This window comes from Felis catus, chromosome C2, assembly GCF_018350175.1.
Source record: "Felis catus isolate Fca126 chromosome C2, F.catus_Fca126_mat1.0, whole genome shotgun sequence".
Taxonomy (NCBI): Eukaryota; Metazoa; Chordata; class Mammalia; order Carnivora; family Felidae; genus Felis; species Felis catus.
In genome coordinates, this window is record NC_058376.1 from 491,352 (window position 1) to 505,162 (window position 13,811).

Genomic DNA, 13,811 nt, shown 5'->3' on the forward strand with positions numbered 1-13,811 from the left:
GACAGAGCATGAGTGGGGGAGGGGCAGAGAGAGAGAGAGAGGGAGACACAGAAACCAAAGCAGGCTCAGGCTCCGAGCTGTCAGCACAGAGCCTGACATGGGGCTTGAACACACGAACCGTGAGATCATGACCTGAGCTGAAGTTGGCCGCTTAACTGACTGAGCCACCCAGGCGTCCCAACATTGATGTTTTCTAACATGGCTTTTCTCAACACAATTGAGAATTCTCAACAATTCTCAAAACAATTATTAATTAAATACAGGGAGGAAGTTTAGACAGAAGTTGGATGTCTTTGGATGGCCTGATAAATTGGAAAAACTCAGTTTTGTCGGTGTCTTGAGTGAGGAAAACCCAGTCCTTCCTCGTGAATGTCCTTTACTCACACATAGAACAGGCACTTCTGTCACTTCTAGTTACCAGTCCTCTCCGGCATCACCAGGATGTCCTGCCATCCAACTCGGTTCTGACACTGTCCACCTGCATGAGGATGAAGTCCCACGAGACTGCCCCCCACCTCCCTCGCCAGCTGCAAGTGCAGTTGTCCCTGCTCCTGACTTGCCGGGTCAGGGAGCAGAGGTTCCATGACCCCCTCCTCAGGTTCGATTACTTCGTTAGAGCTGTTCACAGAACTCAGGAAACACATTTGGCAGTTGAAGGATGTGATAAGGGGTGGGGCAGGTCTGGGAGGGTCCCCTGCACAGGAGCCTCCACCACGTGGAGTTGGGGTGTGTCACCCTTTCAGTGTGGATGTGTTTACTCACTTGGAGGCTCTTGGGACCCTGCGCTACTGGGATTTATGGGGGTTTCCTCTCGTAGGCATGCCTGCGAGATAGACTAAGTATTTCCTGCCCTTCTCCCTCTCTGGAGAATGGGATGGGAGGAAGGGGCTAACAGTTAATAAGCTTCCAATCATGGCAGGTGTTTCTGGGGGCCCGGGGCCCCCCCAGGAGCCCCTAAGAGTTGCCTCAGAACAAAAGACATGCCTATCACCCAAGAAATTACAAGGGTTTCAGGAGCCTTCGGTCCACAGGGATAAAGGAAACATCTTCCTGCATCGAGGAGCGTCCTGTGCTGTGACAGGACAGAGCAAGGCACCACTGGGCATCAAGTGGGATCACAGTTGATGTGGGGCACAGGGGTGAAGGCAGCCCTCACGGGAGGGGGGGGGTCCCCTTGGTTCTGCGCAGGCCGACCTGGGGATGCTAAAGAGGTCAGAGCAGGCCCTGGAAGAGAGCCGTGAACACGGAAGCAGTCACAACTTCTGACACCGCTACAAACCTGCCTGGGAGGGGGGTCTGAGCTCCAAGTGCCTCGAGCACGGGGTGGAGGCTGGCTGTGCAGAACTTGACTGTGTGCTGTAAGAGCTACAGGTTTGGTCTTCACCCCCACTTCTGTCCAGAGCCCCAAACCCCCGCAGTCCCCTGATCTGTGGTAGAGGCGGACAGAGGCGTCTATACCCTGCTCCAAAGTGGGGGCAGTGCTGTGGGACTGAACCCTTAACCTGTGGGGTCTGCACAGACTCCTAGCACTTCATGTCAGAAGACGTATGAGTGAAGAAACCATTTTCTTCTCATGGCCGTGCCCTCCTGCCCCTTGGTGTGGGGTGCTGAGAAGTCGAAGACCTGTGAAACGAGATACCATGTAGGCCTGGCCTGGAGCCCGAATGTCCCAGCTGCTCTGCAGACTTACTGTGCCTCTAATCGAGACTCCAGTGTTTCCTGGCACTCAGGAGCTGAATCTGGAGACCACACGGGAGAGTAAAGGGCTGAAGAACCCAAGGGACCCCTGGAGCAGGAAGAAGGGCCTGTCCCAGCAGAGGCTGGGTTTGCAGAAGCTCTGGAATCAGGGCACTGTGGCCAGCTCAGGGGCGGGCAGAAGTGTCCAGGGGAATGAGACAGCCGAGACAGAGCTCCATGGCTGGATGGGGCAGCCTTTTCTCAGATTTAGATCAGAAGGACACTGGCTTACATTCCCTATTGTTTTCAATGATATATAAAAATCCCTCTGAATCAATAAAAAAGAAAAACCAATACTTCACAGTGGAGGGGATGCCAATGAAAAGCCGGTCATTGCTGACAGGACAGATGCAGGCCAGCCTCAGTGCACACGTGACGGGGGTGGGGAGTCTGGGTGCATGGGGGCTGGGGTCTGGACGCCAAGGTCATTGCTATGGGCTGCAGGGGGGACGAGTGACCAGGCCCCTGGGAAGCACTAGGCATTGCCTGATAAAGCTGGATCCCTCACCCCCAGCCCCCAGCAGTTCTGTTCTGAGGCCCAATCCCTGGCAGATCTCCTGAGCCCCACGTGACCAGAGATGCATGGGGGTTGGCTGTAACGGAAGACGGGGGAGCATCTGAAATGCCTGCTGACAGGACAGGCAGGTCTCAGGACCCCTTCCTTCTCTTAAAAAGAACCGTAACGCCAAGAGCTTTGTGGGGTCATCTTTGGTCTTTGCTGTTCGATTTTCCACTGAGAACCAGCTTCCCTGGCTACAGGCAGGCTGCGCAGAGCCCATGAGCACTCAGGAACACCACGAGCCCACCTCTGTGTCCCTGAGTGCCTGGGGAAAGTCCAAGTGGAGACATGGCAGATCCAGTGGGAAATGCATTTTCACCTTTTGAGATGGATTCATGGGAGAAACCAAATTCTCAGAATTGTAGTATCCCTGGTTTTGGGGCCAGAGTCCCCGAGAGGCTGTTTTATTGCCACGGCCTCTGCAGGGGTCACGGTGCTGCTGCCAACACCGGTACCTGGGAGGTCCGAGTGATGGAGGCCCGGGCTGGCTCAGCCAGCAGCCCATGGTCTGCTCCCATGATGCCCTGGGCCCATGAGCAGCTCTGGGTGAAGGTCTGTGCTGCCTCCTGGGTTTAATATTCAGAGGACAAGGCAAGAAACACAGGAAAGAGGATGGGATGTGGCAGTTGGAGCTCAGGGCTCCCCCGGAGCCAGGAGACACTTAACTGCACTCAGCGGGTGAACGGGGCCAACAGGGCTCGAGAGCTCCTGTCATGTCAGGAAAGAGGCCTTAGGTAGAGTCCACAGGCAAAGCTCCGAGCCGGGGCTGCAACCACCTCACGAGATGGGACGGGTGGGAGATGGCTGCTGTGGGTCACGTGACTGAGGTGGTCCTGGGCCTTGCGGCCACCCTAAGGGTCAGCCTTGTGTCTCCCCTCATGAAGGTACCAGGTCACAGCACTCTCGAGGGGTAAGTGGGGACCGAATCCAACAGGGTTCCCGTAGGAAGGAGGGTGAGGGGCGTGCCTGCCCTGGGCCGCCTGGTTGATTTTCCTGCGCAGGCTGCACAGGCAGGAGAGAAGAATGCCTCTCGCCTGAGGCAGAACCCCAGGCGGATGAAGTTCCTGTGCTCCACGTCTCCATTCTAAGAGTTTAGGACTATCTTATCTGCAATACTGAAAATAACATGTCTGCTGGCTTCCAAATGAAGACATGAATGGACATTACTTTTTATACTTAGTCACTTCTGCAGCCCCACGGGGCAGTAGCAACCAGCAGAGCCCTCAGTTTGGTGGCGTGCCTGGTCCTCAGGGCCCGAAGGTGAGGGTCCATCTGCCCTCCACATGGTGTCCCTGTGTGCTGGAGAGTCCCTCAGGTGCCACTCACATCTTGGGCCTCCAGCAGTCAGAAGAGGCCCCTGCTTAGGGGCTGGAGACTGGTCCCGGTGCGCCGGCTCAGCTCCTCGAGAACCTGCTTTTCCTTCTGGTACATCTGAAAGAAGGGAATGGAAAGTGACTGCGGACTGCCTCGTGGCCTGGCCCCAGGGGTGCCCTCTGGGGGAAGCCCATCCCCATGGCTGTGGCATGAGGAGCCTCTGCTGTGTGGACTCTCCCAGATTCAAAGTGCAGGACCTGGTTCCGCTCACCTTCACCCAGCGCTGCACAGGGAGTGTGGACATGCTGCCCGTGGGGTGACGGGTGGGGACAGCGGGAGGGACTGGGGGCCAGGGGCTGAAGTAGTAGCCCTGGGTAAAAGAAGATGAGTCCCTATTTGGACTTGCAGAACGGGCCAGACAAGTCAGTGGGGCCCAGGAAATGTGGGAGGGGGACACATGAGGACAGCCCCTCCTGGGGGAAAGGGTGGTCAGTGCTTGCAGGGGTGGGGGTGGTGGTGGTGGGGGTGGGTGGGTGGGTGAGGAAGTCCCAGGAGGGCTGGGGTCCCTGCTGGCGGTGACAACACGGACTTTCCAAGATGCTGCCAGAGGGGGGCGAAGGGGCCTCATCGGGGTCAGTCTATGACTTGGAGGGGTGTGGCCACAGGCGACCCAGCCTGAGATAGACTGGATGTGAGGACAACTGTATCAAGGACTCTTGTTAATTGAAAAAGTTTTTTGATGCCTTCCAGAGAACCCAATCATTTGACTACAAATATAATGTGAGCTTATTAAAAACAACATGTACGTATACCAGCACACAACCTTATACATGGGGTAGATACACTGGCACTTCTGAAGGATACGAATGGCTAAGTAACTTCACCCGATAGGTCCCTATCAGACGCCTGCATGATTTGAGTTCCCAACTGATCAATAACATCACAATTTCTCTTCTGAAGATTTTTTAACTTTAAGCCATTAGAGTTTTATAGAACTTACAGAATTTGGTCTCTCTATTCAGTCGTTCCTTTCAACAGTGAATAAGTAATACAGTTAGTAGCACTGGGGGAGCCCGATATTTTAAACACTGCTAGTCTTTTTTTGTGAAATAAGCTTTTATAAAATTCCTTAATTTACTGCCTTTGTGTTTTGTTTTGTTTTGTTTTCCAAATCTGGTCTTCATACTTGACTGCAGGAGATAGCTAGGCAGCCCCGGTTCTTGGTGTGCCCTCTTGTGCATATGGTGGAGGACTGGAGGACAGCTCCTACCTTCTGCCATTCAGCCTCCGTGCTGTGTGTGAAGCCCAGCAGGTGACAGAGCCCATGGGTGGCAGTCACCTGTCAGAAGAATTAAAAAGCTGTTTCACGGACTGATCACGAGCAGGCCATGTGCCAGAGGAGGAGGAGCAGGGAAGGAAGGGAGAACTCAGCCCATGCGTGGTGGGAGCTTAGGAACCCAGGGGTGGAGGGTACCTGGGGCTGTGAGGGGTGCCTACGTGCAGAGGGGTGCCTACGTGCAGTGGAGTGCCGGCCAGGAGGAGAGTGGCCGGCCTAGCCCTGTCGTGGGGGGATGAGGGTGGTGGGAGCGGCGGGCCGGCCCTCTCCTGCAGGCACTGGATCTCTGGGGTGTGGCAGGGGGTGCCGGAAGTGGATGCCCACCGCAGCCTGTGGGGTGCATGGCTGCCGGCCGCAGAGACCCTGCAGCCGAACCCCATGCTGAGCAGTCCTGTCTGTGCCAGGGCTCCTGCTCCCAGAAAGTCCACCCCCACCCCAGAAAGCAGGCCCCCAACACCTGTCACAATGGCTCTTGCTGGGAAGCTCTGCTTCAAGTCACACAGAAGCTCCAGGATCCCCTAGGGATAATTCAGGGGCTGTCTGGTCAAAGAAAAACACCTCAATCGAATCCATGAGGAAGTTAAAATACGATCGCTCTGCAGAACCACCCCTCCTTTCTTTTGCATCCAGCTGAGGAGAGTGGGATCTGGAAGGTCCTAGAGGCTACAATCCCATCTACTTTGACAGTTCTGTAAGGAGCTTATTCAGTAGGTCTGAGTTAGCTACACAGCCTGCTGAGCTCCAGAGGTAAAAGGGAAAAACAAGGCTGTTTCCGGGAGCTTCCGACATGTTTCCTGTCCTCTCCTCTCACCCAACACTGCTCGGCTTAGGCTCTTCCCTCTCTCTGCCAGATGACGAGAGAGGGTACAGCCCCTACTCGTAGGTCTCCCTCCCCCAATAATCCTCGTCCCACACGGGAGGCAGTGCGGGTGCCAGCGTCCCACCCATGACCTCTTCCCAGGCCCGGGGCAAAGGACACGGCTGTGGTATCAGGGGCCAGCACTCATTCCCACTTACGGTAAGGACGTCATAGTAATCCTCATTCCCTTTGCATTGCTGGAAGATATACTCCACTCCTAGGAAAATGTCACCCAAATTGTAGTCATCTGGAAAATCAGGCTGGGGAAGTTCACCTGCTTTTACATTCTATAAATGAGGAAAGACAGATTCGGAGAGCACGACCTCAGGAACACTAACCCGACAACAGGCCTACACATTTCATTCTGGAAGACCCCTACTCATCAGTCCCAAGGCAGGTGAGGAGTGGGGGAACCACAGTAGAGCCACTGTTTACGAGTGACTTCAGATGTTTCTGATGTGGAGAAGAAAGGCAAAAAAAAATTTCCTTACAACTTACAGCCCATTGACAGTCCCTTGAAACAGGCAGAGTGACTTTCCTCTATGAGCTCAGCTGCCTCCATGATGACACTTTGCTAGGGGCAAAAGGCAACCTTAGCCTGACCCCCCAGGATCCTGTAAGCCTTCTTTAAACATATAGAAACTCCTTTAGAGGGGGGCCCGGATGCCTCAGTTTGTTAAGCGTCTGACTTAGCTCAGATCATGATCTCGCGGCTCGTGAGTTTGAGCCCTGCATCGGGCTCTGTGCTGACAGCCCAGAGCCTGGAGCCTGCTTTGGATTCTGTGTCTTCCTCTTTCTCTGCCCTTCTCCCGCTTGTACTCTGTCTCTCAAAAATAAATAAACGTTTAAAAAAAAAAAAAAGGAAATTCCTTTGGAAACTTCCTTCATCTCTAGTCCCCAAGATATAGGTTAGCCATCATCCTCCAAGCATATGGTCCCCTGATATATATTTGAAGGGTCTCGTAAGTAAGGTTTTACAAGACAGAAGTAAATTAACTTCTTCTTACAATAGCTAACCCCCTCAGGGCTCTGGAAACCTTGTTTCCAAATTTCCTTGGAGGTTTCCCCTGTCCCTGACCCTCTCCTGACTTGAAAGTGTAAAATCAGTGACTCCTCACAACCCCAGTGCAGCTCTTCTTGCCCACGGGTCATGTCCCTGTGCTTTAATAAAACTACCTTTTTTGCACCAAAGATGCCTCAAGAATTCTTTGTTGGCCGTCAGCTCTGAACCCCAACATTCCTACATCTTTTCCACCTTGTTAAAGGAGTTACTTTCCTTCTTTCATCCTTTCCAGTGCACAATCACACAAATCCACATCAGTCCAATTTTGTATTTCTGTTGTTTGTTATTTTGTCCTAAACAATCTTCCACATCTTCCTACATAAAACCAAAAAACCCCCAGTCTATTAATCTGAGGCCTGTTCACACTAAGCCAGTCACATGTGGATGGGTATTTAGGGTGTTTCCTCCCCATCAGGAAAAAAAATCAACTGAACATTTAAAATTTTTATAACATTTTGTCTTCTTCCTTTTCTTGCTTTACCCTCCTTAAATGTGACACTAGTGGATTAAAGAGTACACATATGTTTCAAATGCTCTTGGAGTATATTGCCAAATTGCTTTCCAAAAAGGTCTGGATGCTGCTACTGATAATGGCTTTGAATGAGTCATTTCATGATGCAGCTCATAACCTAATCACTATCTTTTATTATTGAAAATATTTTTTCAGGGGCACCTGGGTGGCTCAGTCGGTTACGCGTCCAACTTTGGCTCAGGTCATGATCTCACGGTTTGTGGGTTTGAGCCCCTCATCTGGCTCGGTGCTGACAGCTCGGGGCCTGGAGCCTCTTTGAATTCTGTGTCTCCCTCTCTCTCTGCCCCTCCCATACTTGTATTCTCTCTCTCAAAAATAAACACTTAAAAAAAAGAAGAAAATATTTCTTCAGTGTTATTTTACATTTTCAGTGAAAATTTCAGTGTTCTTAAAATTTTTCAACCCTACCATACTTGTTACTGAATCACACAGTTGCAGAAGCACTCACTCCCCTTCAAACTCACTGACGGTCTTCTGAAGGATGGCACCAATCGCTTTTTCTCCCTGGGTGATGGGTATTGGTCAACAGGGGCTGGTCATGCTGCACTCTACTCATGTGTACACTTTTTTTTTTTTTAAACGGTTATGATTTTGAGAGAGAGTGCAAGCAGGGGAGGGGCAGAGAGAGAGGGAGACAGAGAGAGAGGAGAATCCCAAGCAGACTCATGCTTGTCAGCACAGTGCCCAAAGAGGGACCCTAACTCACAGACCCATGAGATCATGACTTGAGCCAAAACAAAGAGCCAGACACTTAACTGACTGAGCCGCCCAGGCTCCCCTCATGTGTATATTTTAAAGTTCTCGCTTTTTTTTTTTTCAAGTTTATTTATTTATTTACTTAGAGATAGAGTGAGAGCAGGGGAGGGGCAGAGAGAGAGAGAGAGAATCCCAAGCAGTCTCCACATGGCAAGATCTTGACCTGAGCCAAAATCAAGAGTTGGACTCTTAACGGACCAAGCCACCCAGGTGCCCCTATTTTAAAGTTTCCAAAATAAAACTTAAAAATCAGAGTATTTACACCAGAAGATGGGCCAGACAAGAGGAGAATACTTTTTACCTCATGAAATGGAAAGGAAAGCACATCTGTTGGCAGATTTTTCTCTCTGTAGATTTTATTAATGTGCTGAATACTCTTGTTGTCAACACAGATGATCGCCAGGTCAAATTTCTGCACCCCTAATATACTCCTCACAATCTCCAACTTCCTGCGAAGAGGCGCTCTCCTGATGGGGACAGCTCGTTGCAGATTTCTAAGCACCAAACTCATTTTCAGAACAACATGTCCTTTAAAAATGTTTAAAAAGGAGCCTGTGGTCAAAGTTTAAAAGAACACAAATCAGTAATTGAAAGTGGCAATAAATTCTATAAAATTCTATAAAAACACATACAGACCTCACATCATTTTATTTTGTGAAACTCACTGAAAAATTTAAGGGGATTTACATTTTACCATAAGAAAGATACAAAAATGAAGGCATATAATAGGAAGTCCTAGAGTCAGGCCTGCCAGAATGGAACAGCAGGTAGGAAATTAGGACCTGTAGTCAGGAAGGGGCCATTAATAACGAAACCGGGTTGGGGCGCGGGTGAGGAGGTGGAGGAAGAGTACGGTGAGTTGTGAGGCGGTGTGGGGTTGTACAGGATGGGGGGAGAGGGAGGTGTAGGGTGCTATAGGGTGAGGGGGAGTGGGGAGGTGTGGGGTGAGGGGAGGGGAGGTGTGGGGTGAGGGGAGGGGAGGTGTGGGATCATATGGGGGGAGCGTGGAGGGTGCTATGGAGAGGTGTGTGTGAGCGGAGGGGGGGGAGGGGTAGGGCCGAAGGGCGTGAGTCCTAGGGGGACGCCGGGGGTGGGGGTGGGGGTGGGGGTGGGGGTGGGGGGTGGGTGGGTCGGGGGCTTCCCAAGGGACCACTCAGCGTGGCACCGAGGCTCCGCACGCAGGCTACGGGCAGCACGCGGGGTGCGAACGACGCCCCACTTTAGAGAGAAAGCCACCGGCTCACGTACCAGGTTCGAAGCCAAGGGGGCCCCGTTGACATCCCGTGCGCCGGAAGCCCTCAGGCCTTCCGGCTGGAGGGCGGAACCAGAGTGTGGCGGAGTCAGTGTGGGGCCGAGCCGCGCGGAAGGGCCGGAAGTTGGTCCGTTGCGTTTTCTTTCCGCAGCGCGCAGCGAAGGCCTGGCTCCGGCGGCTGCGATCCGTGTCTGCGCCTCCAGCCGGGCGCCGAGGGGCCCCGGGGCGGCGGCAGGCGGCGGGTCTCCGAGTCCCTGAGCCGGATGGTGAGCGCGGCGCGGGGCCCGACCTGGGTGGAGGCCGCTTCCTTCCCCTGCGCCATCTCCCCGCCCCGCCACCGCGCCCCTGTAGTCCGCCGAGCGGGCCTGGGGCGCGGGCGGCCGCCGAGGGCCGGGGGCGGGTCTTTTCTGGTTGCGCGGCATCCGTTCCCGGCCCTTCTCGGGTCTGGGGGCGGCCTCTCTGCGGGGCACTCGTCCTTTGAGCCGGTTTCTGGGTCATCGCAGGTATGGCAACACTATTTCTATATCTGGGAAGAACATTTAGTGTTCTGGTTGCTGGGAGAAAATTAGAAAACACTGCAACACTAATGTTCTTAACAGCGTTACACTGTAGCTTTCTGGCTATGGAGGTTGGAATAAGTTTGGAGAAACTCCTCTCTTTAAAAGTGTGACTACATTCGTTTTCTTGTTGTTATTTGAGTTTTTTCGTGAACTTACCAATTCAGAAAATGATTTGAATTTTTCCTTAGTCTGAAGCATCACGCTTCAATCTCCAGTAAGGAAGTAATTTATTTCTCCACCCTCTACTCCAGCCCTCCCCACAAACCCCCCACTGGCTCTCAGAAAATAATACCTAACCCTTTGATTTGCCCAGTTTTCCATTATTCTTAGAGTGTGACATGTGATTAAAAATTATCTTCTCAGTCTTCCAGCAGGACATAGCTGGGATGATCTCAATTTTTGTCTTCCAGCTTATTGTGAAGATGAGGGTGGCTTCCTAGTTGAACAGACTGTTTAAAGAAGAGAACAACTTGTGTACACATAGTATTCACTACCTTGGATCAGAAGATGAACCCAACCAATCCTTTCAGTGGGCAGCAGCCTGGGGTTTTTCCAGCGTCTTCCAGTAGTTCCATAGGAACATTTCAGGCTAAGCCGCCATTTCGATTTGGTCAGCCCTCGCCTTTCGGACAAAGCAATACGTTATCTGGGAAAACGTCAGGATTTTCACAGGTATCCAGCTTTCCAACATCTTCGGGAGTAAGTCATTCTTCTTCAGCACAAACATTAGGATTTTCCCAGACCTCAAATGTTGGACTGTTTTCAGGACTTGAACACACTCCAGCCTTTGTAGCTGCCTCTGGGCCTTCAAGTTCGTGTGTGCCTGGAAACCCAGGATTTAGTTTTAAATCATCCAACTTTGGGACTTTCCCAAGTACTTCTACATTTGGACCAGAAACTGGAGAAATAACAAGCTCTGGTTTTGGGAAAACAGAATTTAGCTTTAAACCTCTGGAAAATTCAGTGTTCAGACCAATATTGGGGGCTGAATCTGAGCCTGAGAAAACTCAGAGTCAAATTACTTCTGGATTTTTCACATTTTCTCACCCCATTAGTAGCGGACCTGGGGGACTGGCACCATTTTCTTTTTCTCAGGTGACAAGTACAGCTAGCAATTCAAATTTCACCTTTTCAAAACCAGTTAACAGTAATAATTCATCATCTGCCTTTGCCTCTGCTTTGTCAAACCAAAATGTAGAGGAAGAGAAGAGAGGCCCTAAATCACTATTTGGAAGTTCTAATAGTAGCTTCACTAGCTTCCCCATATCTTCAGGGTCTTTGGGAGAACCCTACCCGGTTAGCAAAACCGGGGTCAGACAAGGATGTGAAGAAGGTATGTCCCAAATGGAGCCACTTCCCAGCCTCATGAAAGGACTGAAAAGGAAGGAGGACCAGGATCGCTCCCCAAGGAGGCATGGCCATGATGGAGCAGAAGATGTGGACGCTCTGTCTAGGGGAGATCATCCTCCAGATAAACGACCTGTCCGCCTGAATCGACCCCGGGGAGGCACCTTGTTTGGTCGAACGATACAGGATGTCTTCAAAAGCAATAAAGAAGTAGGTCGTCTTGGCAACAAGGAATCTAAAAAGGAAGTTGGTTGTACTGAGTCCACGGAAAATGACCCCGTGGCCATCCCAGGAGGGAGTCAGTCTTCCTCAGCACTTTCCCGGCTCCCAGGTGTGAAGGAGGAGGAAACTGAAAGTAGAGATAAAAAAGAAGGTGAGCTCTAAAAATGTGTGCCATCCAGTAAATGCTGCTGGCTTGTTCTTGGTAAATTTCCCTGAGTCTAATGTTTCTGGTAAGTTTCCTGTAAACATTAGGAATTCTAACATAGGAAGAAAATGTCTTGTATCTATAAACATTTACCTTGCTCTTACATAGTTGGTGCTTCCTATTTGAGATGTGACATCTGCTACGTTTTTGTGCCCGTTCTCTTATCCCTAGATTCTCTAAGAGGAACACCTGGGCGTCAAAGTAAAAGAAGCGAGAGCACAGACAGTCTTGGAGGCTTGTCTCCTGCTGAAATCACAGCTATCCAGTGCAAGAACATCCCTGACTATCTCAACGACAGAACCATTTTGGAGAAACACTTTGGTAAAATTGCTAAAGTGCAGCGCATCTATACCAGGCGCAGCAAAAAGCTTGCCGTGGTATATTTTTTTGATCATGTGAGTATTTCCAACAAATTTAATGTGAGTGAGAAAAAGTTCGAGTGACCTTTGTCACTTTAAAACCTATTTTTTATTTATTTTATTTTTTAACTTTTTTTAATGTTCAGCGTGAGCAGCGGTTGGGGGGCAGAGAGAGAGGGAGACACAGAATCCAAGGCAGGTTCCAGGCTCCAAGCTGTCAGGAGCCCAATCTGGGGCTCGAACCCACGAACTGTGAGATCATGACCTGAGCTGAAGTTGGATGCTTAACCGACTGAGCCACCCAGGTGCCCCATTAAAACTTATATTTTAATCTATCGCTTACTTGCTAGAATGGGCAAGCACTCAGATACCTTATTCTCAACTTGGCTCTATAATCACATAGCATTTTTTCAAAATTGAGTTTTCTTGTTTGTTTCTGATTTTCTTTTATTTGGTCATAGTACATAATCACTGTAAACATTCCAACAATACAGAAAAAATCCCCATGTAATCCTATCCTCCAGGATAACTGACATTACTTATCTGGTTTATACCTTGACTTTAAATATGTATATAAGCACACATATGCATGACGCATTAGTTGTAGGGTGTATGCATACGGGGATTGTTCACACTATGTTGCGTTATGTTTTTATTATTTCTGAATTTTCTTGTGGGGAAAAAGTACTTTAGAGTTTGTAAAGTGGAAAGCATGTTTTCATACTTCTTTTAAGTGATGATGTAGGGGAAAAACCAAATGAATATGAATATTTGAAATGAACTATGAATATTTTAGTTAATATTGTAAACACATAGTCACGTTGTTTTTACACAAATGGGATCACGCTGCATATACTGTTTGCTTATGTTTTCAGGTTGTAATCTTCAGTATTTTCTGAAATCAATAAATAGCCTAATTAGAAGAGAATTAAGTGCTGTATGGCATTCTGTCCTGTTTACTTACCTGGTTAATTTTCTATTTGTGGACATTTTGTACATGTATTTCTGATTGGTTTACATCCTTTGTTTAAATTCCTGAGAGTAGAAGTTCTGTGCCAAAATACTTCCATAGCTTTAGAGTTTTTGCTGTTTGTTCCTTTCTTTCTTTCTTTTTTTCTTTCATTTCAGTGGCATTAATTACATTCAGAGTGTTGTACCACCATCACCATTATCTATTTCTAGAACTTTGTCATCATCCCAAACAGTAACCCTAACCGCTAAGTAGTATTTTCCCATTTCTTCCTTCCCCAAGCCCTTGGTGACCTTTAATCTACTTTCTATCTCTCTAAATTTGCCTATTCTAGAAATTACATTTATGTGGAATCACAGTATTTGTCCTGCTTATTTTGGTCAGCATCACGTTGTCAGTGTTTGTGTGGTTGTACTTTATTCCTTTCATGGATGAATAATAATTCCATTGGGTAGATGTATTTTTCTTTATTAATCTGTCGATGGACAGAGGCTGTTTCTGCTTTTTGGCTATTCTGAATAATGCTTCTGGGAACAGGTGTGCAAATATTTCCTATCCTCTTGGGTATACACTTAAAGTAGAGTGCTGGGTCATATGCCTCGTTTTTGTTTTGTTTTTGAAGGTATTTGACTATTGAGATGTACTTTTCTAGCTGAACCCTAAAAAAATATTTATGAAATAGGTGTGTAAATACATTGTTGTAGGAAGTAGTTCATTGATACATACAATGCTGAGGTCTC

At 49.4% G+C, this 13,811-nt stretch overlaps 2 protein-coding genes across 14 annotated transcripts in view; one reads left to right on the top strand and one right to left on the bottom strand.

Moving 5' to 3' along the window:
- Positions 1-45: 45 nt before the first annotated feature.
- Positions 46-10,380, bottom strand: YBEY (ybeY metalloendoribonuclease). Of its 10 annotated transcripts, XR_006584700.1 has the most exons (7): positions 9,405-10,380; positions 8,458-8,708; positions 5,964-6,092; positions 5,404-5,464; positions 4,881-4,949; positions 3,623-3,727; positions 46-1,623 (listed from the first exon to the last, which is right to left on the bottom strand). XR_006584700.1 is itself a non-coding variant. In XM_023238589.2 (6 exons), exons 1-5 carry the CDS (start codon positions 9,904-9,906, stop codon positions 3,641-3,643), a joined length of 1,038 nt encoding a protein of 345 aa, XP_023094357.2. In that variant the 5' UTR covers positions 9,907-10,380; the 3' UTR covers positions 49-1,623; positions 3,623-3,640. The 10 variants fall into 10 exon arrangements, 5 of the variants coding, with proteins under 5 accessions (XP_023094357.2, XP_023094358.2, XP_044892411.1 ...); XM_023238589.2 differs by lacking the exon at positions 5,404-5,464 and having other exon boundaries at positions 49-1,623; XM_023238590.2 differs by lacking the exon at positions 46-1,623 and having other exon boundaries at positions 3,442-3,727.
- Positions 10,381-10,475: 95 nt separating this feature from the next.
- The window catches only part of MCM3AP (minichromosome maintenance complex component 3 associated protein), a 54,913-nt gene continuing 51,577 nt past the window's right edge, over positions 10,476-13,811 (top strand). For all 4 annotated transcript variants that reach the window (XM_011285717.4, XM_023238588.2, XM_003991346.6 and 1 more), the window contains exons 1-2: positions 10,476-11,688; positions 11,914-12,137. In XM_011285717.4, coding sequence (XP_011284019.2) covers positions 10,476-11,688; positions 11,914-12,137 — 1,437 coding nt within the window. The remainder of the gene's footprint in view (positions 11,689-11,913; positions 12,138-13,811) is intronic.

Coding starts and splice junctions, on each gene's coding strand:
- YBEY (XM_023238589.2), bottom strand. CDS start 9,906: ATGACCCAGAAACCGGCTCAAAGGACGAGTGCCCCGCAGAGAGGCCGC. Junction 6,093..8,457: donor TTTCCTTTCCATTTCATGAG/GTAAAAAGTATT, acceptor CCTCATTTATAG/AATGTAAAAGCAGGTGAACT. Junction 3,728..4,880: donor CGGAGGCTGAATGGCAGAAG/GTAGGAGCTGTC, acceptor CCCTTCTTTCAG/ATGTACCAGAAGGAAAAGCA.